Raw genomic sequence first — 27,904 nt, 5'->3', positions numbered from 1 at the left:
ATGTTGATCCTTCTCTCTTTCATGTTTCTGATTGTTGCTCATCTATTTGAGAAAGATGTGAATCAAGATACTGGGTTTAACCTGAAAATCAGACAAGACCTGTCCATGTCCATGTACCATAAGGACGGAGACCTGATCCTTGGTGGAATCTTACAGATTCACATGCAAAGTAATCCCCTTGATTCTACAAACTTCAGGGAGCCTCCAGCTTCTAAGGATTGCATTTTGTAAGTAGCTTCTTGAAGCTTAAATCAAGTTATGAGTGAAAAAGTTGAACAGGGTAATAGAAACATGACATCAAATAAAGGACAATTGGTCCATCCAGTCTGCCCATCTGCAGCATCCACTATCTCCTCCTCTCCCTAAGAGGAGGAGATAGTGGATGCTCACCTTTACTGTCTATTGACAATGACAACTACAACACATATGCTGCATCAAATAAATGTTAAATTAATAAGTCAAATTGTCAGCTTACAACATTGGCATCAATAAGATGAATATACAGCAAATGTGCCAAGTGGAGGAGACGACCAAAGGTTAGCAAATTTGTAGAAGTCTCAATCCACTCTTGCTTGGATACATTAAGCTTGCTTGTTTATAGAATATTACATGGCTACTTTGATTGCTGGATACATAATCAGTCTGATTAGTTATTACGCTTTCAAATTACTAATTGGTTGCCATGTCAGGCAACTTTGGGTCATTCCAAGGTTTTGATGGTGTCACAAATGACTTCCCTAGCTCCCATGACAGGGTGTTTTTGGTACTTTATCCTAGACCAGGGGTAGGCAATTCTTACAATTTGGTTAACAGCTTAATAATAGTAAAATGATCAATTATAAGCTTAAAGAGGTAAACTTGGAATTAAATCCATTTAACAGCACTATAAAACAATCATATAATAGAGATATGTTAAATGACAGCACAATACAAATGAAACAGCTCATAGAATCCAAATACAAGATTCTTGCCCTCTGGGTAATTTTAACAAGGCTATTTTGTATTTTAAACTGCGGATTAAGCCATAGTAGCATAAAAAATAAAAAAAAGCATGCCACCAATTGCACTTAGTAATTTCCCAAATGCAGCCTGAGTGACAAAAAATACTAGATGATTTTGATGGGAATCAGGGAGGGACATAAGAGGTGCCAGGAACAGAGGATACTGAAAGAATTTAAGAAAGTTCTAGTGGCTCTGCTGTCTTATTTATCTAATGCTTCTCCAGAAGGAAACTTTCCTTTGGTCAATGGCTGCCGTAAATTAGAGAACTTGAGTTGACATCCAGCATAGCCTTTCGTAAGAGTGAAGTTCATCTCTGGCATTCTATGCACATACAAGTAGTTAGAGATATCGATCACTTCTGGTGACCCCAGGTGGAATTACAGAGTGAATGGTCTTCCAGAAAGGTAGTTTTGAATAACATCCTTGATGTAAATTTTTGACCTTTGCAGCTGCTTCAATGTTTCTTTTTTACCATTCTCCTCATGTTATCATAGTCACCTTTTTTACAGTTAAGTGCTGTTGTATTGGATTTCCTGTGTGAACTTATTCCAAGGATTATATGAAATCTGATTCATGTTATGATCATTGTTATCAAGCAGCCCCAACACCATTACCTCCCGCACCAATTCATGCACTCCACTAAGAACTAGGTCTAGAATTGCTTCGCCTCTTATCCTGATTCCTGATCTAGCTGCTCCATAAAACAGTCCTTGATTTCATCAAGGAATTTTATCTCTCTGGTATGCCCTGTTATATTTACTCAGTCAATATCGCGGTAGTTGAAATCACCCAGTATGATTGTGTTACCCAGTTCGTTAGCCTCTCTAATTTCTGATAACATTTCAGCATCTCTCCGTTCATCCTGGTCAGGTACACATGGAATATCTACCCAAACATGGCATCTCATGGAGATCCTATGAAGAATGTCCTCATCACTTGTAAACTAATTCATGCTGAATTCTGACATCTCAATAAAATGTATCTCTGTTTCCACAGGTATGTTATCCGCTATTATCGACACCGCTTGGCTTTTCACTTCACAGTGGAAGAGGTCAATAACAATGCAGAACTCTTACCCAACATTACCCTGGGGTATCGGATCTATGACTCCTGTGCTTGGGAGCTAAGAGCCATACATGGAACCTTGAGCTTGTTGTCTGGGAGACAAGTGCCAGTCCCTAATTACAGCTGTGAAGACAGAGGAGTACTGGCTGCTTTCATTGGCGATTTGACTTCAGATACAACTTACTCAATATCACAGCTTTCAAGAATCTTCCACTACCCTCAGGTAGAACTGGTCTGCTCTGTTGGATGTGTTTAATGAGGATTGACATCAACAATCTATTATTTTTAAATGCTGGTCAATAAAAACATTGACCGTGAGGATAAATGGTTTCTTTGAAGAGCATGGTTTTGTTTAGTCTGGGGTTAAAAAGAGATTATGTCCTTACCTTGATAATATCTTTTCCAGAAGATACTGTAGGCGAGACATTCTAGACATGTGGTTGTGTCATATGCAGAAGGAATTAGATCTGAATTTTTTTTGTGGCTTTTCTCTACTTCACTGGGAGCTGTAGCATCACCTGCAGTTAATTCCCAAGAACCGAGAGCTCCAATAGAGAATGTGAAGTAGAGACATCAAGGGGAAAATCATCAAAAACAACTGTTCTGTCCAAAGAAGCAACATGTAAACTCAAATTGAACAGTGAACAAGTAGCTCAAGAAAGACCCCAGCATGCTTTAGCAACATATATGCAGAATCCTTCCCAGCCCAGAGGGCTAACTGGCATCCAAGAATCAGCTTGGAAAAGCATAAATAGAATGAGACAGTAAGCAGGTGTAGGAAGGACAGAGTAGGAATCTAGAATTTTATTCATTCATTCAATTTTCTATACCGTTCTCCCAGAGGAGCTCTGAATGGTTTTACAAGCATTTTTCCCTGTCCTGGTGGACTCACAATCTATCTAATATGCCTGGGACAGTGCCAATCAGGGGTTATAGAGCCCTACCATACCAAAATAGCAGCAACTTCCACGAGTCACATAACCAGCACCTACTTAGAAAAAAACTACCACAAATACTTCAATGGGTACTAGATCATCAAAAACCTATTGGAAAACTGAAGAATACAGATTAGTACAGATCCATCTCGCACAATTAATGCTAACACAAAACCATGTCCTTCTTTGTCAAAACTCTCTAGACCAGCTGTCACTGATGGGTAATAGCTCATTATGACCAGCAGGTGGAGACCGAGACCAAAACTTTGGTATAGTACAGTGTTTCTCAACCTCTTCAAGCCAAGTACCCCTAACCCTAACAAATACCAACTGAGTACCCCAGCCCAAGCTCCGCCCCAGATCTGTCCTAATGCCGCCCCCGACTCCACCCCCCATAATAATAGTACTAATTGTAATGCAATTTCTTTTATCGATTTTTCATATACACACATTATTATCTTATCAATACATAATGGTAACTACAAAATTATAAAAATACAAAGCACACTGTACGCAGATAAAATATTAATTATCATTTATATTCGGGTGTTTTTCAAAGAGGACAAGGCAGATGACTTTAAAATATGCAATGTCACATCAGTGACAACTATAGAAAAATAGACAAATGTAGTGCAAGGTATAGACAGCAGATATAAATTCTCAAACTGATACATTTTGATCACTAAATTGAAAAGAAAATCATTTTCCTACCTTTGTTGTCCGGTGATTTCATGAGTCTCTGGTTGCACTTCCTTCTGACTGTGTATCCAATATTTCTTTCTTTCTTTCTTTCCTTTCTTCTGCATGCTTCCTCTCCTCCAGACCTCATTCCATTTCCCAACCAACATCTCTCTCTGTCCCTCCATGAGTCCAACTTTTCTTCCTCTCTTATCCCCCAGATACTTTTTCACCACTGCCCACCAGCTCCATGCCCATTTCTCCTTCTATCACCAATCTCCAACACCATGCCACATTCCAACACTCCTCACCATTGCATCACCTTCAATCAATCCCTCTGTTCCCTCTCCACCACCATATCCAAAATTTCTCCCTCTCATCCTTCTATTCCCCATGCATCTCTACCTCATTTCTCTCTCTCTATGCCCAATTTTCCTCTTTCTTTCCCCATTTGCACCATCTCTTTCCCTCTCTCTCACTTTCTATTCCCTCCCTCTCTCCTATGTCCCAAGTTAGTGCCCCCTTCCTCCCTCCCTTGTGTCCCATGTTCATGCCCCCTCCCTTCCTTCAGTGTCCTGAGTTTGTGCCCCCTCCCCCTCACTGTCTTCCAGCATTTGGCACATCCCCTTACTCCCTCCCCTGAAGCTGACCCACTTTGAAGCCTACCTGCCTCCCTCCGCTGAAGCCGCCGCTGTTGTCGGTATGCCTCCCTGCCTCCGTCTGATGCCCGCTGCACACCTCCCTGCCTATCAGAAGCCTCTCCCTGGTAATCCCTGCCTCCCCCTTCCCCCCCAAACTGAAGCCGCTGCCATCAGGATGCCTCCCTGCCATCGACGGCACACCTGCTGCAAAGCAGATCCGGAGCTGACATGCTCCATCCCTCCCCCTCCATAGCAGGGAATGGCCATGGCCACGTGCAACAGCCAGCCCACGAGACTTCCCCCGTCAATTATGAATGCTGAGGAAGAACCGACAGTTAACCCTTTAGGAAGCCGCATTTTGAGCAACGAAACGGGCCCTGTATAGTGAATGAATGAAAATTAGCAGTTTTTCCAGAATTACCCAAATCACAGCAGTTGGGCTTTGTGCTAAAAAATGATCAAGGGCATCATTTAAGATAAGTAATAGTTTGCTCTTAATAGAGTCAGTTTTTGGATATAATAATGAAAGAATAGTGTGGCAAAAGGGTGCCATATTATTCCTGTGGTCATCAATAGACTGAATGCACTGAGAAGGAATTAGTTAAATAAAAATTAAAAGAAAAAAACTTTAGAAAAATTTTAAAGGTTTAAAAAAGTATATATAGTCTGAAAAGCAAAAAACGATTACAGATGGAGGATGGATGATTCTGGATGTTGAGGAAAGACTCGTTGGAGTTATAGTTTTCATGTTTCTCTCTGTTTCCTCGTACTGAATGCTCAATGTCTTTGCTGGTGACTGGTGGTTGGTTTCTGTGAAGTAGGCGAGTTCATGTGCGGCTCTGGTTGAGTCAAGGGAATTCTGCATATCTCTACTTGTAGACTGTGTTTCCACAGCTCGCAGGTGTTTCCAGTCATCAGTTCAACAATTGAGGTTGTTTTCAACTTCAGCCATCTTTTGGGTCACTTCTGCAGGCTGCCTGTGTACTGATGGGGCTCCAGAAGTGGTCTGGTTTGAGTGCCCCCGGTGGTCCTGTGTGGGTCTCCTTCCTCTTCTGATTTTTTGACTGGTAGGCTTTTATGCAGCTTCTTCAGCATGGAGTTTGATGCTCTTTGTTTCAAGGATAGCAATAAAGGTCATTATTGTGCTTCTATCAATGACCTGACTCTGAAGTTTAGAAATGGTCACTAATAAATGATTACGAATATAAACAATATTTTTACTGAATGAACTTATTAATATAGATTAATCAATTAATTGGATGAATTCTAAAATGCATTCTATTATATAATTTTACCCATATGAATAAATAATATGAAATGGATGAATGGATAATACTAAATTTTATGAAGTACAGAATAGATAGACTGAAACATTGTAATATATTCATATTTTTTTTAAAAAAAGAGGAACTTTTTGATAAGTTCAAGAGGAAATACATGGTGAATTCCTATGTATTCAAGATAATTATATTAATTTAAGTTTATAATGAAATATTTATTGTTACACCTGGTTATGGAAATAGTTTAAAGTAGAGACTTATGAAATATGCTGAAAGTAAATATTTTAATCAATTATAATATTAAAAGTAATTATATGAATTGATTATTCTCTATAATAATAATAATAATAATAAACTTTATTCTTCTATACCTCCATAGTCGAAAGATATATAATATATAAGATATAGAATGATATAATGAAATAGGATGCTTAGGGGAGGGGTAGGGTGGCCTGTCTGATTTTATGTTTTCAAGTTTTCACAAAAGGGAGGGATTATGGGAGGAAATAGGGAAGGGGTTTTGGGAATATATAATAAGATAATAGGGGGAATTTTACAAAGCAATTTAAGGGAAATGAGATTTGTAAAGAAAAATTATAATAAGATAATATATGTGATATGGTTCATGTGTTCAAAAAATAAATTTCTTAATGGAGTTTAAATTATTTCCGCTAAATGTTAATGGCCTCGACCATCCAATAAAAAGGAAGAAAACACTTTTATTTTTAAACGAACAGAATGTAGATATATGTTACATTCAAGAGACTCATCTATTAGCCTTAGAGTCCAAAAAAGTGGAAGGAGATTGGATAAAACATTGTTTTTTTGCCCCAGTTATAGGGAAAAAGGCAGGGGTAGCAATTTTAATTAATAAGAAATGTAATGCTTTTTTTAAGATGATTAATGCTGATCTTTCAGGAAGATGGATACATGTAGACATGAAACTGGGAAACGCTACCATGGCACTTTTCAATGTATATGCACCTAATTCAAATCAAATTGAATTTTTTAGATATCTACAACAATTGTTACAACCACTGGCTGCTTCTAATTTAGTTGTGGCATGGGATTTTAATGCTGTTATAAATCCTTTAATGGACAAAAAACCTAGCAGAATTATGAAATCATTAGGATTAGATAATTTGGTACAAAATTGTGATTTGAAAGATATATGGTGGATATTTCATTTTAATGATTGGGAATTTTCATTTTGCTCCCATGTTCATAAATCGTTTTCCAGAATAGATTATATATTTGTTTCAAGTACATTAGTTCAACAAGTTATACAAGCCTCCATAGATCCAATTATTTTGTCTGATCATGGTGGGGTGAGGATTAAAATTAAAATAATTAACCGGTATGCTATTAGATCTGTATGGAGATTCGATAATACATTGCTTGTAGAACCAAATTTTATAGAAGAAATTCAATTAAAAATAAATGATTATTTTCAAATTAATAATACAGAGGATATCTTAATGGAAACATTGTGGCTTTTAAGGCCACCATGAGAGATCAAATTATTTCTTTTTCAGCATATATTAAAAAACAAATTAAAAATCAATTTTCTAGATTAGAACAAGAAATAAAGATATTGGAATCAAAATTAATTGAAAAATGGGAATATTCTACACTACAGGATCTCTTGAAAGCTAAAGGGAAATATAATGAGATTTCTTCTAAATTGATAAGAAAAGATTTAATTTTTTCAACAGGCATTGCATTATGGGAATTCAAATAAGGCAGGAAGATTATTGGCAAATTATCTAAAAGCAAAAAAAACGGAAAACAAAACTTGTGGCGATAAAAGGGAATACTTATTGTCAAATTGGTCCTATTCTAAAACAATTTTTAAAGTTTTATAAAGATCTGAGCCTTATTTAGACAAAGAAAAGGATGGATTAGAATTTTTAAAATTAATTAAGGGACCAAAAGTTCCTGAGCATATAAAAGAAAGTTTAGAAAAGCCAATATTAATAAATGAGTTGCAAACAGCATTGAAGTCCCTTAGAGTTGGATCCGCTCCAGGTGGGGATGGTTTTTACTGTAGAGTTTTATAAATCATTCCAAATTACCCTATTACCTTATTTGTTAAATTTATATCAGACTCAACTAATTAAGGTTGTATTACAGGTACCATGGCAGAATCATTAACTATAGTTTTACCAAAGACAAATAAAGATCCCACACTGGTTTCAAACTACAGGCCTATTTCCTTAATTAATGTAGATGGAAAACTTTTAGCTAAACATTGGCTATACGTTTGGCTAAAGCTCTCCCATTTATTATTGGAATGCACCAAACAGGATTCGTTACTCAGAGACATTCTTCGAATAACACTAGGCTGACCTTACATATGTTGAATTTGTCAAAAGCCTTAAATGATCCGGCTTTTTCTGTATCCCTGGAAACAGAGAAGGCCTTTGATCGAGTTGAATGGACCTTCATGTATCAAGCCTTGGAGTGGTTTGATATAGGTTCAGGATTTATACAAATGATTCAAACGTTGTATAGCTCCCCTGTTGCTAAACTGTGTATTAATAATAATTTTTCAGAAGGTTTTAGGTTGCAAAGAGGGGTTAGACAAGGTTGTCCCTTATTTCCTCTGCTTTTTGATATTGTATTAGAACCCTTGTTATTAGCTATTCAGCAAGCAGAGGAGATACAGGGTATTCCTCGTAGAGATCAGGGAGTATAAAGTCTCTGCGTATGCAGATAATATACTGCTTTATTTGAGAAATCCTGAGACAACCATTTCTTGCTTACTTGAATTGATTGAGAAATTTTGAAAATTCTCAGGATACAAGATAAATTGCAGTAAATCAGAAATTCTTCCACTCAATCTCCATTGTACAAAAGGTTTGTTTGATTTGTTTCCCTTTCTTTGGAGGAAGGATGGAATAAAGTATTTAGGCATTTGGATTAAAAATACGATGGAAGAAACAATGAAAATAAATGAAAAATCGTTATTACAGAAGGTTACAGAAATGTGTGAGCAATGGAATCCTTTACATCTTTCATGGTGGGGGAGAATCCAAACTATCAAGATGATGATTTTGCATGTGGTTTGTTATCAGATGGGTATATTGCCGGTTTATTTTCAAGGGTCTTTGTATAAAAAATTAAATAGCATTCTTATAAAATTTATTTGGCTGGGTAAAACTCCTAGAGTGGCATTGGTTTCTTTACAAAGACCAATTTCAGAGAGAGGGGTAAACTTTCCCAATTTTTATAGGTATCATCAAGCCTATATTTTGCGCCTGGGTATGTATTGGGTCCTCCCAGAGCTCATGGATTAATTCCCAGATTGGTTGCGGCTAGAATGGTAACTCATGTCTCCATTACGTCTTTGCCATGTGCTCAATATCAAAATCCTAGTTACAGTAAAGATAGCTGATACATAGAAAACATTGCGTTATGTAAATCATTTAACAACTATTCCAATTCACAAATCTACAAATCAATCTATATGGCTGAACTCCAAGATTCAAATTGGCAGAGAAAGGCTCACCTGGAAGTATTGGATGATAGCAGGAATACGTTTATTAAATGATGTTATCTCTAATGGTAAAATGCTTGAATTTTCACAGTTGCAACATAAATATGGCCTTAATAAATCAGAAAGTTTTAGATGGTTGCAACTGAAGCATGCCATTCAGGCGGGGTTCCCTGACTGGAAAAACCTTAATAATCAATATAGTATGGAGTTCTTATGCTTTCAGGCGGACATCATGGGTCACCAGGCCACCCAGTAGTATAAATTGCTGACTGGATTTATTAAAAAGAAACCAAACACTTGTCTGAGAGACATTTGGAGCATTCAGATTAAGCATCAAATTACTGCGTCTCAATGGCCACGAATTTGGACTTGGAGGATGAGATGTACAGTGTCGGCATCTATGAGACAAACTTGGTTTTTTCTGTTGCATAGAGCATTATGGACCCCTGTTCGGTTACAAAAATTGGATAGCTCTAAGTCTAATAAATGTTGGCAATGTCATCTCAAAGCAGGGACTTTTGACCATTTATTATTCTACTAGTGTTTAAGCCGTTAGATTAACCGCCTCTCCTGCTTTTGAACCTGGGCAGGGGCAGAGGCAGAGCCGGGGCGGGAGGGAGTGACGGTGGGAGAGCAATTTCAAAGCCTTGGCAGCGGCGGCTCCTTGACCAATCCGCGCTTACAAAGTCCCCACACTCGCGCTCTCGCTGGCTCCCCCACCAAAGCCCTTCGCAGCGGCAGCCCCTCCCGCATCCGTCCCCGCGTCCCAAGCCTCTCCGAAGGCCGGCTCCCACGAAAATGGTACTCCTCTGTCCAAAGCCGCGGCGGCAGCCTCCCTCAAGACACATTTCAAATCTGACATATTGTAATCACAAAACAGAAAATAAAATTATTTTTCTTACCTTTTGTTGTCTGGTCATTATTCATATCATGTAGGGGTCCCAGGCTATGGTTGGCTATTGATAACTCGCTTGCCAGGGCCTTCTTTCTTCTTCCCTCCCTCCATCCCTGCAGCTGAAGACAGGCATCTCCCCCCAGTGGTCTGAGACAGGAGGGAGCAGTTAGGAGAGGGTCTGAGGGCAAAGAGGGGCTCAACAGCGCACAACCACCTTTCCTTCCCTACCTCCATCAGGTGCAGTGAATCCACCAAAGTTAAAAAGAGCCGCGTCGAAATCGGAGCCCTGCCACTGCCATAGCACGTTCCCCTCTACCTTGGTCCCGCCCCTTCTCTGACATATGGGACCGTGGCAGAGGGAACGTGTTACAGGGGCGGCAGGGCTCCAATTTCAAAGCAGCTCCTTTTAACATAGGCGGAGCTGAACTGTACCTGATGGAGGAAGGGAAGGAACGGAGGGGCAAATTTCGGCAACAGCAGGAATTGTTTGGCGGGCCAAGCACCGTGAAACTTTGTTTCTTTAGGCAGCCCCGGTTGTTTACTTGGATTCAATGTCAGCATTAGGGTTCGAAGGCCGCCAGCCATTAGAGCCGGGTGAGGAAGGCCGCCGCAGCCTCGCGGCTAGGTAGGGGGACAACAATGGCGCTTATGCTCAAGCCCCCGCCGCAGCTCCTCTCTCGATCCTGGTGCGGTTCGAGAGAGGAGTCGTGGCGGCGGCTTGAGCATAAGCGCGATTGTTGTCCCCCTACCTAGCCGTGAGGCTGCGGCGGCCTTCCTCACCCGGCTCTCACGGCTGGCGGCCGGCGAACCCTAATGCTGATATTGAATCCAAGTAAACAACCGGGGCTGCCTAAAGAAACATGGTAATCATATTCTGTCCTGAAAGCCCTCGCCGCAGCTCCTCTCTCGATCCTGCTGCAGTTCGAGAGAGGAGCCGTGGCGTCAGCTTGAGCATAGTGCACAGTGAGAGCCAGGGGCGCGCATGCTCACTCGTTTTCCCGCGACGGATCAGGGAACACGATTTTTTTAGTGCGCATGCGCGGCCTAGCATTTTATTATATTAGATTGTCCATTTATTATGACCTTTTGGAAATCAATTTGGGACCAAATTAATTGTTTATTAGACAACCCAGTGGCATTATCATATGATACTGTGCTGTTTGGTATGGCAATGAGATCAAAAAGTCAGATTTCTACAAATAATAACAAATTATTACTTATAATGACTGGAGATGCCATTCAACAAATTACGTATAATTGGAAAAATTGGAGTAGATTAAATTATAATTTCTGGTGGAATCTTATGTCATGTTTATAAAATGGAGAGATTTATTGCAATACAGCGGGGATGTTTCAGGAAATTTCAAGATGTGTGGGAGCCATTTACAAAGTATTGTACTGATTAGATGACATTTTTTCCCCCCCTTAAATTTACAAGTTCAATTGTGAGGGGGGAGGGGGGTAATTTTATTGTTATATAATGTATAAGGTATTGATCATATGATAGGAAAGGGTGGGAGATAAGAGTATATCATTTGTACTATTGATTATTATTAAGTGATATATTTATTGTTAATTTGTTTGCACATATTGTCACACTTGTAAGTTTGAAAATGAATAAAGAATTTTTGTTAAAAAAAAAGATTAAATGGACATTTAATGTGAGATTATTTAAGCTGTGATAAACGCCATAAAAAGAGTGAAGGTGTTGTCGACGAAAGAAAACCATCACCACATATATCAAAGGCGACAAACTTTATGATCCTTTGAGTGGTGCTCTCAGATACTTTCCTTCACTTTAGTAGCACTTTGGTAGTGGTGTACTTTGTGGGGATCTTGTCTGCTTTGCAGTAAACTGTAATTTTTCACATTTGATCATAATGAGCTATTACCCATCAGTGACAGCGGAATCGGTCAAGAGAGTCTAAAAGAAAGAAAATTAGCAGGTAAGAACCTAATTTCTCAATTTCATATACATAGAACACAGACCCACACGCAGTATAAAATAACTAACCATAAATTAAAAATAGAAATATCTGTAAACAAATATTAAACTGAACTTCCAACAAGTCACAATGCGACACCGATGCATGCTGCAAAATTTAAAGAAAGCAGAAGTAAACTAATTTGGAACATGAAGATGTTACTAGCCAGACTTTATGGTAAATATCCTGCAAACAATGGGATGGTTGGATAGGCTGGAGGGAGCTCGGATGACAACTTCAGCATTTGGAACCTAGGACAATACCAGACTTTACAGTCTACGGCCCAGAAATATCAAAGAAGAGACAAGTTAATTTAATGGGTATAATTTATGGGCAGACTGGATGGACCGTTCAGGTCTATATCTGCCGTCATTTACTATGTTACTATTACAGAATGACACGGGGAAAAAATCTGTCCCCGTCACTGCACCGTCCCCGGCCCACCATCCTCTGCACCGCCCCGTCACCGCCGTTCCCTTCACCGCCCCGTCACAGTCACCGCCATCCCTTTCACCACCCCGTCACCGCCCCGTCACCGTCCCCGCAGCATCCATATAAGCCTCAGTACTGCGAAACACCATGAAGACAGAAGAGAGTTCTTCCACTACTACTACTGCACTGAGAATCTGTTTCAGTGCCTCTGCCCTGTAGTAAAAACCGAACATAAAATAAATCAATTAACTTGTCCTCCCTTTCAATGACGTGTCCCCCATGTTCACCTATACCTCGGATCAGGTCAATTGTGCACACTAAAAATGCAGGAGGATCTGGAACGTGAGCGCAGGCAGGCAGTGATACAAAAACAGCAGACACCCGACCGACTGCAGTGTTCCGCCATCTCCCTCCCTCCATCTCACCTTAGATGTAGAGTATGCCGGCTTTCTTTTTCGCCCAGCCGCATGTGCGGGTGTTCATTTGTTCAATATTCTCCTCTGATGCAACCGGAAACAGGAAGTTGCAAGAGAGGAGAAGATTGATCAATGCGAGCACGGCTTGGCGAAAAAGAAAGCCGGCATACTCTACATCAGTGGTTTTCAACCTTTTTACACCCGTGGACTGGCAGAAATAAAAGAATTATTTTGTGGACCGGCAAACTACTAGGACTAAAATTTTAAAACCCTGTTTCTGCCCCATCTCTGCAAGCTCGGTCACCTCAGTAACTATAGAAAAATAGACAAATATAGACAGCAGATATAAATTCTCAAAACTGACAAGTTTTGATCACTAAATTGAAAATAAAATCATTTTCCTACCTTTGCTGTCTGGTGACTGATTTCATGAGTCTCTGGTTGCGTTTCCTTCTGTCTGTGTATCCTTTCTTTCATTTCTTTCTTTCTGCACTCAGGCCCAAGAATTGTCCCTTTCTATTCCCTCCCTCTTTCCTTCCTATGTCCTTAGTGCCCCCGGTGCCTCCTTCCCATGTCTTTAGTGCCCCAGTGCCTCCTTCCCATGTCCTTAGTGCCCCTTTCTGTCTTTAGTGTCCCCATTTACTATGTTACTATGTTATATTATACTATAAATTAACACCAATATTTGAATAATATGATGAAATTATTTTACTGGACTAAATATATTTTTCAATTAGGTTTCAGAAGCCACAACCTCTTTCCTCAGGTCAGGACAGTATACAGATCTTATGGTATCCTGTTCTGACATAAGGAAGGAGGGTTTGGTCTCCAAACATTGGCCACAAATGTATTAAAATTAGTCCAATAGAGAGATATCGCCTTATTTTCATTTTCATTATCTTTATGTAAGAACATAAGAATAGCCTTACGGTGTCAGACCAATGGTCCATCAAGGCCAGTAGCCCATCCTCTCAATGGCCAATCCAGGTCACCAGTACCTGGCAAAATCCCAATCCAGGGCAACATTTATTAACTTAGATACCACACTACTTTATTCTAAACAAAAAATAAAATTGTTTTTGTTCTACCTTTGTTGTTTGCCCAATTACTTTTTCTAATTCTGTAGATCCCAGTATCTGATTTCTGTTTTCCTTGTCTTTCTCTTAACTCTTGCCATGATTTCCTGTCAATTTCTTATTTTTCTCTCCATTTTCATTCAGCTTTCTTCAATTTATTTATCTGCTTCTGTCCAGATTTAATTCTTTCCTACTATACAGTTTACAATTTCCCTTTATTTATTTATTTTTTTTTACTGATTCTAACTACACTTACCATCTTTTTCTCACTCTGGCTCTTCTAGTTCACTTCCTCTTATTTCCCAGTCACTAACCCTATCCTCCTTCTTTCCCACATCCGGTATTTGACACTCTCCCACTTCTATCCAGCATCTGCTCCTCCTCTCTCTTCCATTCAGTATCTTATCCCTCTCCTCTTTCTTACCTTTCTACCCGGAATCTGCTCCCTCTCTCTTTCTCTCCATTTTACCCAGCATCTGCTTCCTCTGTCACCTTCTTCCATCCAGTGTCTGCCTCCTCTATCCCCCTCCACATCCAGCATCTACCTCCCCTATCCTCTTTCCATATCCAGCATCTACCCTCTTTCCCCCTTCTATCCAATGTTTGTCCCCTCTCTTTGACCCCCCACATCCAGCATCTATTTCCTCTCTTCCCCCTTCTATTGAACATCTATCCCTATCTCCCATTTCTCCTCCATATAAGAACATAAGAATAGCCTTACTAGGTCAGACCAATTGCCCATCAAGCCCAGTAGCCCGTTCTCATGGTGGCCAATTCAGGTCCCTAGTACCTGGCCAAAACCCAAGCAGTAACAACATTCCATGCTACCGATACAGGGCAAGCAGTGGCTTCCCCCATGTCTTTCTCAATAACAGACTATGGACTTTTCCTCGAGGAAATTGTCCAAACCTTTCTTAAAACCAGCTATGTTATACACTCTTACCACAATCTCTGGCAACGTATTCGAGCGCTTAACTATTCTCTGAGTGAAAAAATATTTTCTCCTATTGATTTTAAAATTATTTCCCTATAACTTCATCGAGTATCCCCCCAGTCTTTGTATTTTTTGACAAAGTGAAGAATCGATCCACTTGTACCCGTTCTACTCCACTTAGGATTTTGTAGACTTCAATCATATCTCCCCTCAGTCGTCTCTTTACAAGCTGAAGAGCTCTTCCTCATGCAATAGGAGCTCCATCCCCTTTATCATCTTAGTTGCTCTTCTTTGAACCTTTTCTGTCCCTCTTTCTCAACCCTTATCCAGTGTCTGTCCTTCCTCTCCCCCTCTCCCACATCTAGCATCTACTCCCCCTCATCCAGCATCTACCCCTTTCTGAACACAGAAAAACAAACAAACCGCAGATTTCCTCCTCACGGCTTCCTGCACTGCCCTGGAACTTGAAGTGATGTCAACAGTGGGCGAGACCAGTAGCTGCAAGGAGAAACAATGCAGCCCTATAGTTTGCTTGATTTTCTGTGTTCAGCAGCAGTAAGGACATTGTTGCGACAGCAGCTTTTTGAGGGTGTGGTTATTTTATAACATAGATGTTTCTTTGTAAAATGACTGTTCATGCAAGAATGTCCATTTTTCATGTATCACAGAGCAGACTGTGTGTCAACAGATCCTGTTTGACAGTAGTTGAGAAATGGGCCTCCATCTGCGTTGTACAGTCTTAGGCTTCCTCTCTAAAATGCCATTTTTTGTGTCCTTCACAGATCAGTTATGGAGCAATGGATCCCATCTTCAGTGACCGGATTCTCTTTCCATCCTTTTTCCGAATGGTCCCTAATGAGCGCTCTCAGTATGACGCTATTATACAGTTACTCCGGCACTTTGGATGGACCTGGGTTGGGATCCTGACATCGGCTGATTATCAAGGACAATCAGCTGGTGAAGAACTTAAGCGGGCAATTATTCAGAGCGGAGGTTGTGTTGAGTTTTTAGCAATGATACCAATGTTTGGGAAATCTCAAACTATGTTTGAGTTTGTTCATCTGATTCGCAGTTCCACCTGCAGCGTGATAGTCCTCTACAGTAGTATGGTCTATCTGCTCCAGCAGTTCATGTTCGAAGAATGGAGAAATCATGAAATACCTCCGAAAGTGTGGATTCTGTCAGCGAATCTGCCAATTATTACAGATTTCGATTTAGGAAAAGCTTTCCAGATCTTAAATGGCTCGATAGCATTTTCTATCCCAAAAGGTGAAATTCCTGGATTCAAGGATTTCCTTTATAGTGTGAATCCTACCATGTTTCCAGATGATGTTTTACTGAAATTAATTTGGCAGATAAATTTCAGATGTAGGCTGCCAGGCACAAAGAAGAATAGTTGGAAATATTTTGATAGGTTGCCTAATTGTACTGGGTTTGAGACGCTGCGTAGACTGGATTCTTCTCTGTATGATGTCTATAATTTCAGGTTCTCTTACAATATTTATACAGCAGTCTATGCCCTGGCACATGCTTTACATCAAATGTACACGGCAGAGCCCTTACAAGGACCGATTACTCTCAGAGAGAGTCTGTGGCAGAGATTCCAACCATGGCAGGTAAAATGACACCAGATGTTACAAAGCAGGAGGTGTGAGCGAGGCAAAAACACATAGACACCTGCTTATATAGAAAACAAAGACACACACAAACAGCCAACCAAGCACAAAGTGATACTGAATATAGGGTTACCATATTTGTGAAGTCAACAAAGAGGTCACATGACCCCGCCCCAGGCCTCCTTTCCACTAGTCTCACCCTTCCCAACACCCCACCTTTCACCAGTTTTGTCCCTGACACGTCCCATCTTTCATCCATTTCCTTAGTCGCCTTCTCATCTTTCTGTACCCTTATAGTGCTTTTCCTTTTCCCTCCCCCCCACAGGTACATTTCTCTCCCTAACCCCTCAAGGATTCTTCTCCCTCCATTCCCCATGGGTTTTTTATCTCCCTCGTTTTATCTTTCCACAACCCCATCTCTTGTGAGTTCTTTTCTCTCTCTCCCCAACTCCTCTCCCATGGGTATTTCTCTCTCTGCGATACACTTGTGCTGCCTTTGTATCTCCCTGCTTCCTTGACGCTGCAAAAGCCAGGCATGTGCAGCCATTGCACAATCGTCAGGCCCACAAGCCTTCCCCTCCCAATGTCGGGTGGGGGGGAGACTTGTGAGCCTGGCCCTTGTGCAGTGGGTATACGGGCCTGGCTTTTGCGGTGTCTGGGAAGCAGGGAGAAAATGGCGGTGGTGGCTTGGGAGGGGCAGGGAGAGAGAAAAAAAGAGACAGAAAGAAAGGGGGTACAGGGAGAGAAAGAGGGGAGGAGGGGGCAGGGAGAGAGGAAGAAAAAGTTGGGGGAGAGAATGGAGTGTGTCAGGTGGCAGGCAGGGAGAGAGGAAGAAAAAGTTGGACTCATGGAGGGACAGAGAGAGATGTTGGTTGGGGAATGGAATGAGGTCTAGAGGAGAGGAAGCATGCAGGAGAAAAGAAAGAAAAAAAAGAAAGATTGGATGCACAGTCAGAAGGAAGTGCAACCAGAGACTCATGAAATCACCAGACAGCAAAGGTAGGAAAAATGATTTTCTTTTCAATTTAGTGATCAAAATGTCCATTTTTAAAATTTATATTTGCTGTCTATATTTTGCACTATGGCCCCCTTTTACTAAACTGCAATAGCAGTTTTTTGCGCAGGGAGCCTATGAGTGTCAAGAGTAGCACAGGGCATTCAGCGCAGCTCCCTGCACTATAAACCGCTATCGCAGTTTAGTAAAAGGGGAGGGGGTATATTTGTCTATTTTTGTATAGTTGTTACTGAGGTGACATTGCATATTTTAAAGTCATCTGCCTTGACCTCTTTGAAAAAAACCTGAATATAAATAACATTTTCTCTGCGTACAGTGTGCTTTGTGGTTTTTTTTAAAATTTTATTGTTGGTAGATCATTTTGACTTGGTCATTTTAAAAGTAGCTCGCAAGCCAAAGAAGTGTGGGCACCCCTGGTCTATTGTATGTTAAAATGTACAGTGCTGCATACGCCTTTCAGCGCTATAGAAATAATAAACAGTAGTAGTACTAGATGCATTTGCCTCATTGAAATGAAAAGTGTGGAATAACTTGCAAGTTTCATGGCTCCACATCATGCTCTTCTTGGTTGGGCTGAGAACTTTCCAGCGGCCCCTCGTAACCGCCACAGATTCACGCCATAAAAAGTCATCAGGATACAGACTATTGTTTATCCCATCTTTTTTTTGTTGGGACTATTTTTTTACATTGGTATCTTTGTTCCCCACCCTTTTTTTCTCTACCTCTTAATTCTAGCACAATGTGGGTTTGTGCCACTATTCTATAAGGATGTGGGCTGTAAGATGCACCTAAAAAGCAAGGAGGGGTGGAATACGAAGAACTATCTCTTAATGCATTGATGCTCTGAAAACCAAACACACAAGATTGAATTGAATATGGACCTTTGTATTTTGCTTTTCCTTTGACGGTTCAAGGCAGATTTCTGAAATTCAAAGCCAGTAGTATCAATATAGGGAAACCAAGCCATTGTGACAGTAACAACAAGGAGGGAAGCATGTGGTGCAGTGGTTAAAGCTACAACCTCAATATGCTGAGGTTGTGGGTTCAAATCCATGCTGACCCTATGCAAGTCCCTTAATCCTAAACTAAACTAAACCTTAGGTTTTTATACCGCGCCATCTCCATGGTCGTGGAGCTTGGCACGGTTTACAGGGAATGTAATGAGAAAGGAACTCCAGGGAAAGGGTTAGATGAAGATCGGAGGGAAGAAGAAAGTTAGAGAGCTAGAAAGTCAGAGAGGAGGGAGAGTTAGATTTTAGAGAAAAGCCAGGTTTTCAGATGTTTTCGGAAGGGTTGGAGAGCACTCAGGTTCCGAAGGGGGGAGGTGAGGATATTCCAGAGCTCGGTGAATCTGAAGAGGAGGGAAGACCCCAGTTTTCCTGGGTGGGAAATGTCTTTTAGTGAGGGGAAGGATAGTTTCAATTTTTGGGTAGGTCTGGAGGTACTACGATTCGAGGAATTCCAGGAGAGTGGGATTAATGGAGGAAGGATGCCGTGGAGGATCTTGAAAGTTAGGCTGATGCATTTGAAGTGGACTCTGGAAGTTATCGGAAGCCAGTGAAGCTTGGAAAGTAGTGGTTAGACGTGATCGAATTTACTTTTAGAAAAGATAAGCTTGGCTGCGGCATTTTGGATCCGTTGGAGTCTGTGGAGGTTTTTCTTCGTTAGGCATATGAAGATGGAATTGCAATAGTCCAGTCTGGAGAGGATGATGGATTGGACGAGAACGGCAAAATGTTTTTGATGGAAACAGGATCTTACTGACCTCAGCATGTGAAGGCTGAAATAGCATTTTTTTACCAGGGAGTTGAGGTGGTCATTGAAGGACAGTGTAGAATCAATGATGACGCCCAGGACCTTGCTGGAGAATTCGAGCTGCAGAGACGAGCCAGAAGACAGTGGGATTGAGGGGGGTAGCTGAGCTAATTTTGGGCCAAGCCAAAGTAGTTTTGTCTTGGATTCATTCAATTTCATTTGGACGGTGTGGGCCCAAGATTGGAGGTTTGAGATACAGGAGGATATGTTCAGTGAGAGATCAGTGAGGTTCGAGTCGGTCTCGAGGAGGACAAGGATGTCGTCAGCATAGGTGTAAATTGTTTCAAGGGGGGATAGATGGAGGAGTTTTAGGGAGGACATATAGATGTTGAAGAGGATAGGAGATAGAGGTGAACCTTGTGGGACTCCACAGATTGGTGTCCAGGGGGAGGATGAGGTGCCATTCATGTTGACAATGTAGGAACGGGAACGAAGGAATTTTGAGAACCATTCAAGGACAGTGGAGGTGATGCCAATCTCGGAAAGTTGGTAAAGTAGAATGTCGTGATGAACAACGTCGAAAGCGGCAGAGAGGTCAAATTGCAAGAGGAGGCGAACTTGTTGCGGGAGTGAAGTTGTTGGACCTTGGTCCATTAGACAGATTGTGAGCCCATTGGGTCAGACAGGGAAGAATGAATGTGTACATGAATAAATTCTTGTAAATCGTTCTGAACACTCTGGGGAGAACAGTATAGAAAATTGAATAAATATGGTAAATATGCATCAACTAGTCTTTAAGACCTTTACATTAACGGGTGCTAGAATAGATGTGTGTCTTTGTCTTTCTTTTTTTTTCTCTCCTTGGCTGCTTTCTGTCTGTCTTTCTTTCTGTCTCTCTTTTCTCCCTCTGTCCATCAGTAGCCCTTCTCCCTTCATTTTACCTACCCTGTCCAGCAGCACCTCTTCCCTGCTCCCCCTGTCCAGAAGCAGCCCTTCTCCCTTCCTTTTACCTTCCCCCCTGTCCAGCAGCACACCTTCACTGCTCCCCCTGTCCAGCAGTAGGCCTCCCTTCCTGTTACCTCACCCCTGCCCAGCAGCACCTCTTCCCTGCTCCCCCTGTTCAGCAGTAGGCCTCCCTTCCTGTTACAGCCCCCCTGCTCCCCCTGTCCAGCAGTAGGCCTCCCTTCCTGTTTCCTCCCCCCTGCTCAGCAGCACCTCTTCCCTGCTCCCCCTGTACTGTAGCATCCCTTACCTGATTCCCCTGTCCAGCATCTGGCTGTTTAGAAGAGGAGGACAGAAGAGCAACAGAGGGCCTTACAGTACTTACTGGCTGTGGATAGGTCTGCCGCTACCTGGAGGAGCTGAAGATCAGGGTGGACAACGCTTAGAGGTTGCGTGGGTGCATGGGAAGCTGTTTTGCCCGCTAGTGTGCGTGAGGAGCGTCTGGGATCACATGCAATGATGACGTTCTTTTGTCGACCGTTTAGTTCTGTGCTGGAGGTATTTTTAAGTTTAAAGCTGCCGCGGCGGCTCGTTTCTCAATCCCCATCTGCGTTGGAAGACTTCTCTGACTCAGGTGGGGCTCGTGAGAGGAGCCACCACTGCGGCTTAGAACTTAAAAATATCTTCGCTCAGAACATCCTTGGGGTTCCGCGGGTGTGGTGCCGTTTTTCTTCCAAGGTAATAGAACCCTAAGCACGCATGCGCACTCCTACCACCATGGACATATGGATCACGGAACATGCAGGTAGGAGTGCGCATGCGCGCTTAGGGTTTTATTATAGTAGATAGAAATTTACCTTTATAAAATTCCCATATCTGCTAAAACACAAATTAATGTCCCCTGCCATATACCTTTCTTACATATAGACTTTGCATTCTTGTCATGCCTACACATCTAGTGACCTCTCACTGGTACTGAAAATATTGCTCTCTGGTACCTCACCTCATACGTTCAGGTGAGTTTCCAGCACTTTCTCCATGCAATTTCCTGATTGTTTCCTTTTTTTTCCAGCTGAATAATTTTCTTAGGAATATTCATTTTAAACCTTCTATTGGAAATGAGATTTTCTTTGATGAGAAAGGGGACACTCCCACTCGATATGACATTCTAAACTGTATTTATTTGCCCAATGGAGCCCTCATCCAAACCCTTGTGGGCAGCTTTCATCCTTCTGCCCCTTCCGATCAACAACTCTTCATCAACGAGAGCGCCATCCGGTGGCAACCACTCTTTAAACAGGTGAGGGTGAATTACATTGTTCTAATACTCAGGGTCAGCATCCTCATATTAAGAGAGAGTATTATAGGTCATCCTGGCTGGCATTAAAAAGATCAGATTGTCATTGGACCACCAGCTCAGTGACAGTATGTAAATTACTTTGTGGGAGACCTGGGTACACGTTCTGTGGCTGGCATTTGTGCTGTGGGATCACGAGGACCAGGAACAGTGTCTGTCATACTTCAGTGACATCTGGACACCAGAAGAAGTCAATATTAGCTGAGCTCTAGATATATACAAGTAGCTGCACCCGATTCAGTTCATTAATATCAATAAAATCCATCACGGAGGCTCAATCTCAGTCACTTCACTTTGGCCGATTTGCTGTTTTGATCGCGGTCTTGGATACTTTGTTTTGGCCAATTTGCTGGTTTGATCGCAGTCTTGGATAATTCATTTTGATCACGGTCTTGGATACTTTGTTTTGGCTGATTTGCTGGTTTGATCGCAGTCTTGGATACTTCATTTTGATCACGGTCTTGGATACTTTGTTTTGGCTGATTTGCTGGTTTGATCGCGGTCTTGGATACTTCATTTTTATCGTGGTCTTAGATACTTCGTTTTGGCTTATTTGCTGGTTTGATCGTGATCTTGGATATTTCATTTTGATCGCAGTCTTGGATACTTGTTTTGGCTGATTTGCTGGTTTGATCATGATCTTGGATACTTTGTTTTGGCTGATTTGCTGGTTTGATCGTGGTCCTGGATACTTCATTTTGATCGCGGTCTTGGATACTTCGTTTTGGCTGATATGCTGGTTGGATTGTGGTCTTGGGTACTTTGTTTTGGCTGATTTGCTGTTTTGATCGCGGTCTTGGATACTTCATTTTGATCACGGTCTTGGATACTTTGTTTTGGCTGATTTGCTGGTTTGATCATGGTCTTGGATACTTCATTTTTATCGCTGTCTTAGATACTTCGTTTTGGCTGATTTGCTGGTTTGACTGCGGTCTTGGATACTTCATTTGATCGCAGTCTTGGATACTTCATTTTGGCTGATTTGCTGGTTTGATCGCGGTCTTGGATACTTCAGTTTGATCGCAGCCTTGGATACTTCGTTTTGGCTTATTTGCTGGTTTGATCATGATCTTGGATATTTCATTTTGATCGCGGTCTTGGATACTTGTTTTGGCTGATTTGCTGGTTTGATCGCGGTCTTGGATACTTCATTTTGATCACGCTCTTGAATACTTTGTTTTGGTTGATTTGCTGGTTTGATCGCGGTGTTGGATACTTTGCTTTAGCTGATTTGCTGTTGTGTTCACGGTTAGATGAAGGTTATTCTATGATTAATAAGTTTACTTCACCTAGTTAATTGTGATAATATAGTTGACATCCAAAAACGGCATACACTGGCACTTGGACGTTTTAATTATCAGGATGTCCAAGTGCCAATTTTCATAACCAACTTTCAGGACATTTGGAGAGGCGTCTCAGTTACTATGCATCCAAAATTCAAGAGTGGTGTTTTGGTGGTGTGCTATGGGTGTGCTTTGGGCATGCTTAGACTTGGATATCTTGCGGGGATATTTGAATCTTTCAAAAAGATGTCCAGGACAGAATTTAAATGTTCGGAGCTAGACCTGTTTTAAAAGCATCTGTTAAAAAGATACCTAAACTGAGAGATTAAGTAATCACACCCCACACTCCCTCTGTGGTCACTTTCTCCCTTCCCACCCACCCACCCCAAAACATTAATAATACATACCTGTGTCAGAAATACCTAGAAGAAGCAGGATAAGAGAAGGGAAACCTTTATCTTATGTCTTTCTCAAAATGACTCTGGGATTATGTGGGCATGGGAAATAGAAGCCGTCTCCTGTGAATGCTCACAAGTTGTCCTTGCTGTTGTTCCTCAGACTCCTCGTTCTGTGTGTAGCAAGAGCTGTAGGCCAGGATACAGGAAGGCTCCCAAAGAGGGGAGCCCGAAATGTTGCTATGACTGTGTCCCTTGTGCTGAGGGAGAGTTCTCCAATGCAACAGGTAAGAAAAACAGTAACCAAGAAAAAAAAGGATATAATAAAATAAAAAAAATGAAGAAACTTAATTTCACTTTGTCTATTATGTTTATACCCATCCATTGTTACACTTCTGAGCAGTTTACTACTTCACATGCACAATAAATAAAGGTAAACTGATATCATATATTAAAACAAAATCAATATGACAGTATTTAAACCAATAAAACACCACAGCAAACATACGAGCCTTTGGTTTCTCGTGAAGTGTCATTCCACAGCTTGTATTTTTCACATAACTGCTATCTTAGGAACACTTAATAGCTCCTGCTTTAACAAGAGAAGTTATTGTGATGGTTGATAACTTTACTAAAATGAGTCTGTTTGTATTGTGACATTCACAGTTATTCTATTCCAGAAATTTTAAACAAGAATAAACGAGAAGACCAATGCTAATACACATACAGAAAGAGCTCAACCAAATATTAGATTATAATTCTTCAGGGCGCACAAAAGGGTACACGGGTATACTCATTTGTTGTGCTCTTTTAGCAGTGTGGCTCCACAGGTACATTTTAATCATTCGGGTCACTTATGAGGGCGATTACTGTGGTAACTGAACTGAAGCCCACTGGGAATTAATGAGCTACTGAGCTGTGGCTGCACAGCTTTGTAAAAGAGGAAAGTTTTCTTTCTGTAAAGAAATATTTTCACAGACTCTTCCTGCTTCATCCCTCTTTCCCTTTCCTTGTGCCTGATATTCAAAAGTAATTACCTGGATAATGAAAGCTATAATGGGAATAATTCCATTACAGGGCAGCAACTTAAGCTGTAAATTACATGGTAACATACATGTGTAAAAACTCTTTCAAGAATACTGCCTAGTTGAAAAGTATGTGCCATGTTGCATGTACTTTGCTCATGTAAAATAATCCTTTGTGTGATTAACCCAGTCAATGAACCGTAGATTCACAATTAAAAGTGTAACAAACCTGTTATACGACTCTTCTCCTAATGAAATAGTACCCTCATAAGTAGGGCAATTTCTTACCCTTTTATGATAGGTGCCCTGTGAAAAAATTTCTTTCCACCTTCATCTGGATAATTCCCCTAGCCAATGCTACCACTGATTTGTAAAGCACAGCTGAAAATCCAGATAGTACTGAGGCAGTGGGTGGAGAAATATCTGGATGAAAGGGCAGCAGAATCAGCAGATATTGGCACTGAATATATGAGTTTTATTTAATTGCCACAACTGGTGTTGAAGAAAAAAAAAATGCTGACCATGGTGGATGAATATTGACCCAAATATTGTTGTTCCTCTTTAGTGAATGTATCAAAATGTGAGCTTCAGACTTAAATTTGTTCCCTTAAAAATAGCACCTTCTCGTTTTCGCTATATGGACTCATGGGAAAACTCTTCTAGGGAAATGCAGTATTGATACACTTTGGACCAAGGTGTGGGCTTACCGTTTCATATCCGCCTTGTCTCTCCCATACGGAAATACACAACTTAGAATTCTCTACAATTGATTGATTGTAGTTATTTTTTGAAATGAATATTGATCAAGATAATTGCACACAAGCGTACTTATAGCTATTCTAGGGTTGTAAAATCAAATGAGAAAAAAATAATGATGCAAAATATTTTAATAAAATCCAAAATCTTATTTTTTATTAGTTATCAATATTAGATCATAAGAGTACTCAATTGAGTATCATTTGCATCATGAGAATTATTACAGAAGCTAAAAGCTGGCCTTGCTCATAAAAAATTCCAACGTTTTACCAGTTACACGTCCATATCTATCCTAAATGATGACATTCCTTCGTTACAATCCATCTGCAGTCTAATTGGTCCACATTATTTGTTCCCATATAAGGCTAGCTTCATATAGGCGTCTCACAAATAACATTCTTATACCTACAAAGTTACATTCTCACATTAAGCTTACATATTTTATAAAAAGAATAAATACATAGACAAATATTGTAATATACTTACAAAACTCCTCAGCTTTTATGTCCTTTCTATACTGAGAAAATCATTTCTGTCTCACTAAGACTGAACAAAGAAAAGATGGAAAGAGCAGGTACCCGTCCCATCAAGATTCTAAAAAGTAGAAAAAAGTTGCTCAAGGTCAGAGGTCAAACACCATCTGTGGCCTTATCAGGATCTCTTCAGGATTTCAGATATATGAAAATCAAAATAAAATATATTCCTAATCTATATTTGTTGTTAACTTATGTTTGTTAACTTATTACCTATAGCTACCTAAGTAATATTTCTATTATGTAATTTTTTCTAACTTACTGACACTTAATTTTGGATCAATTCATACCATGATACACATGTGGTTTAGATTTGTCTTTCCCATAGCAAACTCAAGTCATGGCAAACCTAGGGCCCCCTGGTATGTGGATACCAGGACAAAAGCCAACTCCTGTCTGCCTACATTTCCCTGAGGACTGGCCTGGTTCAGGCTGGTCACTCTTTAGCACAAAGAAGCCCTATAAACTTAAGCTTTCCCATCTGTTGGTATGGTGGTTATCAATCATAGAATGTCTCAGCCTTCCTTCCCGTACCAGTCCAGCACATGAGACATGTGTCAAATCAATATGTTAACTTAAAATCTGTCTTAAATTTTTGTATTTCTGATAATTTTATTCCAGCTTATCCAATTTTCATATATTTAGCTATCAATATCACATTCTCAATTGCTCTTGGATTAGGCCCTATCTATCAACAGGTTTTTCTAACTAGTAAATCCTGGTGCAATGTGAGAAAGTGTAATAGCTGATTTTTTATTGTTTGCTCACCCTTACCTGTCCAGGTAAACCAAGCTTGCCCGCCTCAGAACTACTTAAGGCATAAGACAAGGTCCTTAATATTTGATATCTGTTTTACAGATAGCTGTTTTGTATATATTTGTTCATAGTTTTCAAACTACAATAAAAAAAATTTAAATATAAAAATAGCATATTTTATTCAAATGCTGACAAAAATACAGTTCATTTTTAGATATGGAAAAATGTTTGAAATGTCCCGATGACCAGTGGCCCATGAAGAAGCGAGACGGCTGCATTCCAAGAACCATCGAGTTCCTTTCCTACGAGGATCCACTGGGTGCGGCTTTGGCTTTCTTGGCCATTGTATTATGTGCAATCACTGCTGGAACTCTAGGAATATTTCTTAAATATCGAGAGACTGCTATAGTGAAAGCCAATAACCGGGATCTCAGCTACATCCTCCTCCTCTCCCTCATGCTCTCCTTCCTCTGTTCCTTGCTATTCATTGGGCGTCCGGAGAAGCTGACCTGTCTGCTCCGGCAAACTGCTTTTGGGATCATTTTCTCAGTCTCTGTTTCTGCAGTCCTGGCAAAAACCATCACAGTTGTCATTGCTTTCAAAGCCACTAAGCCTGGAAGCAGGTTAAGGGAATGGGTGGGGTCCAGAGTACTCAGCTTCTTGGTCCTTCTGTGCTCCCTGGGTGAAGTTCTGATCTGCACTGCGTGGTTACTCATCTCTCCCCCATTCCCAGACTACGACATACAGACAGATCCTGGAAAGATGATACTAATATGCAATGAAGGCTCCCTCTTTGCATTTTACAGTGTGATCGGGTATATGGGCTTATTGGCTATATTAAGTTTTATTGTTGCTTTCTTAGCCAGACGTTTACCTAACAGTTTCAATGAGGCCCAATTGATCACTTTCAGTATGCTGGTGTTCTGCAGTGTTTGGGTGTCCTTCATCCCGGTTTACCTGAGTACAAAGGACAAATACATGGTAACTGTGGAGATATTTGCAATGCTGTTATCTAGTACAGGACTGTTGAGCTGTATCTTTATCCCAAAGTGCTACATTATTCTGCTCAGGCCTGAGATGAACACAAGGGAGCATTTAATTGGAAAACAATCTCCCAGTATGTAAAACAGTATAACTAAAGTCACGGACTTTATATTCTACCCTCCAGTACTGAAGAAATGAACCTGTAGAAAGATTAAAATAGTGGTTGTACTGGGAGAGCAGAGTCAATAGGATAATCCGATGGGGTGCATTATAGGAATTTGTTTTTTAAGAAAAGTAATGGAGAATGTATAGAGAAGGGCAAAGGACTAGCATTAGAAGGAAAGCAGAAGGATACAGTTGATCAGAGGTATACCTGACTGGTGTCATTTCTGGAATGGCACCAGTCAGAGTTGCAAACACAAAACAAGAAAAAACTGCAGACAATCTGTACAAGATGCAGGCTATGTTTATTATATCAAATATTAAATGCGGTCAAAGATACCACCTTTTTACAAACCAAGGGATCCGACAAGGTCTGTGTTTCGGTAAGCACGCCTTCCTCAGGGGTCCTAACAAATGTAAATAAAAATAATTAAAAAAACCAAGAATATGCAATTCATATACAATTATTGGACATGTGGTGTGCTAA

The 27,904-nt window shown here is 40.7% G+C and overlaps 1 protein-coding gene across 1 annotated transcript; it reads left to right on the top strand.

The window, feature by feature from the left end:
* On the top strand, positions 1 to 27,396 carry LOC117368590 (vomeronasal type-2 receptor 26-like). The gene is made up of 6 exons (XM_033962320.1): positions 1 to 227; positions 1,999 to 2,290; positions 15,621 to 16,454; positions 21,239 to 21,466; positions 23,365 to 23,488; positions 26,486 to 27,396. The coding sequence occupies exons 1-6, from the start codon at positions 1 to 3 to the stop codon at positions 27,394 to 27,396; spliced, it is 2,616 nt and encodes an 871-aa protein (XP_033818211.1).
* Positions 27,397 to 27,904: the final 508 nt, after the last annotated feature.

This window comes from Geotrypetes seraphini, chromosome 10 (genome assembly GCF_902459505.1).
Source record: "Geotrypetes seraphini chromosome 10, aGeoSer1.1, whole genome shotgun sequence".
Taxonomy (NCBI): domain Eukaryota; kingdom Metazoa; phylum Chordata; class Amphibia; order Gymnophiona; family Dermophiidae; genus Geotrypetes; species Geotrypetes seraphini.
This window is presented reverse-complemented; position numbering and strand designations above follow the sequence as displayed.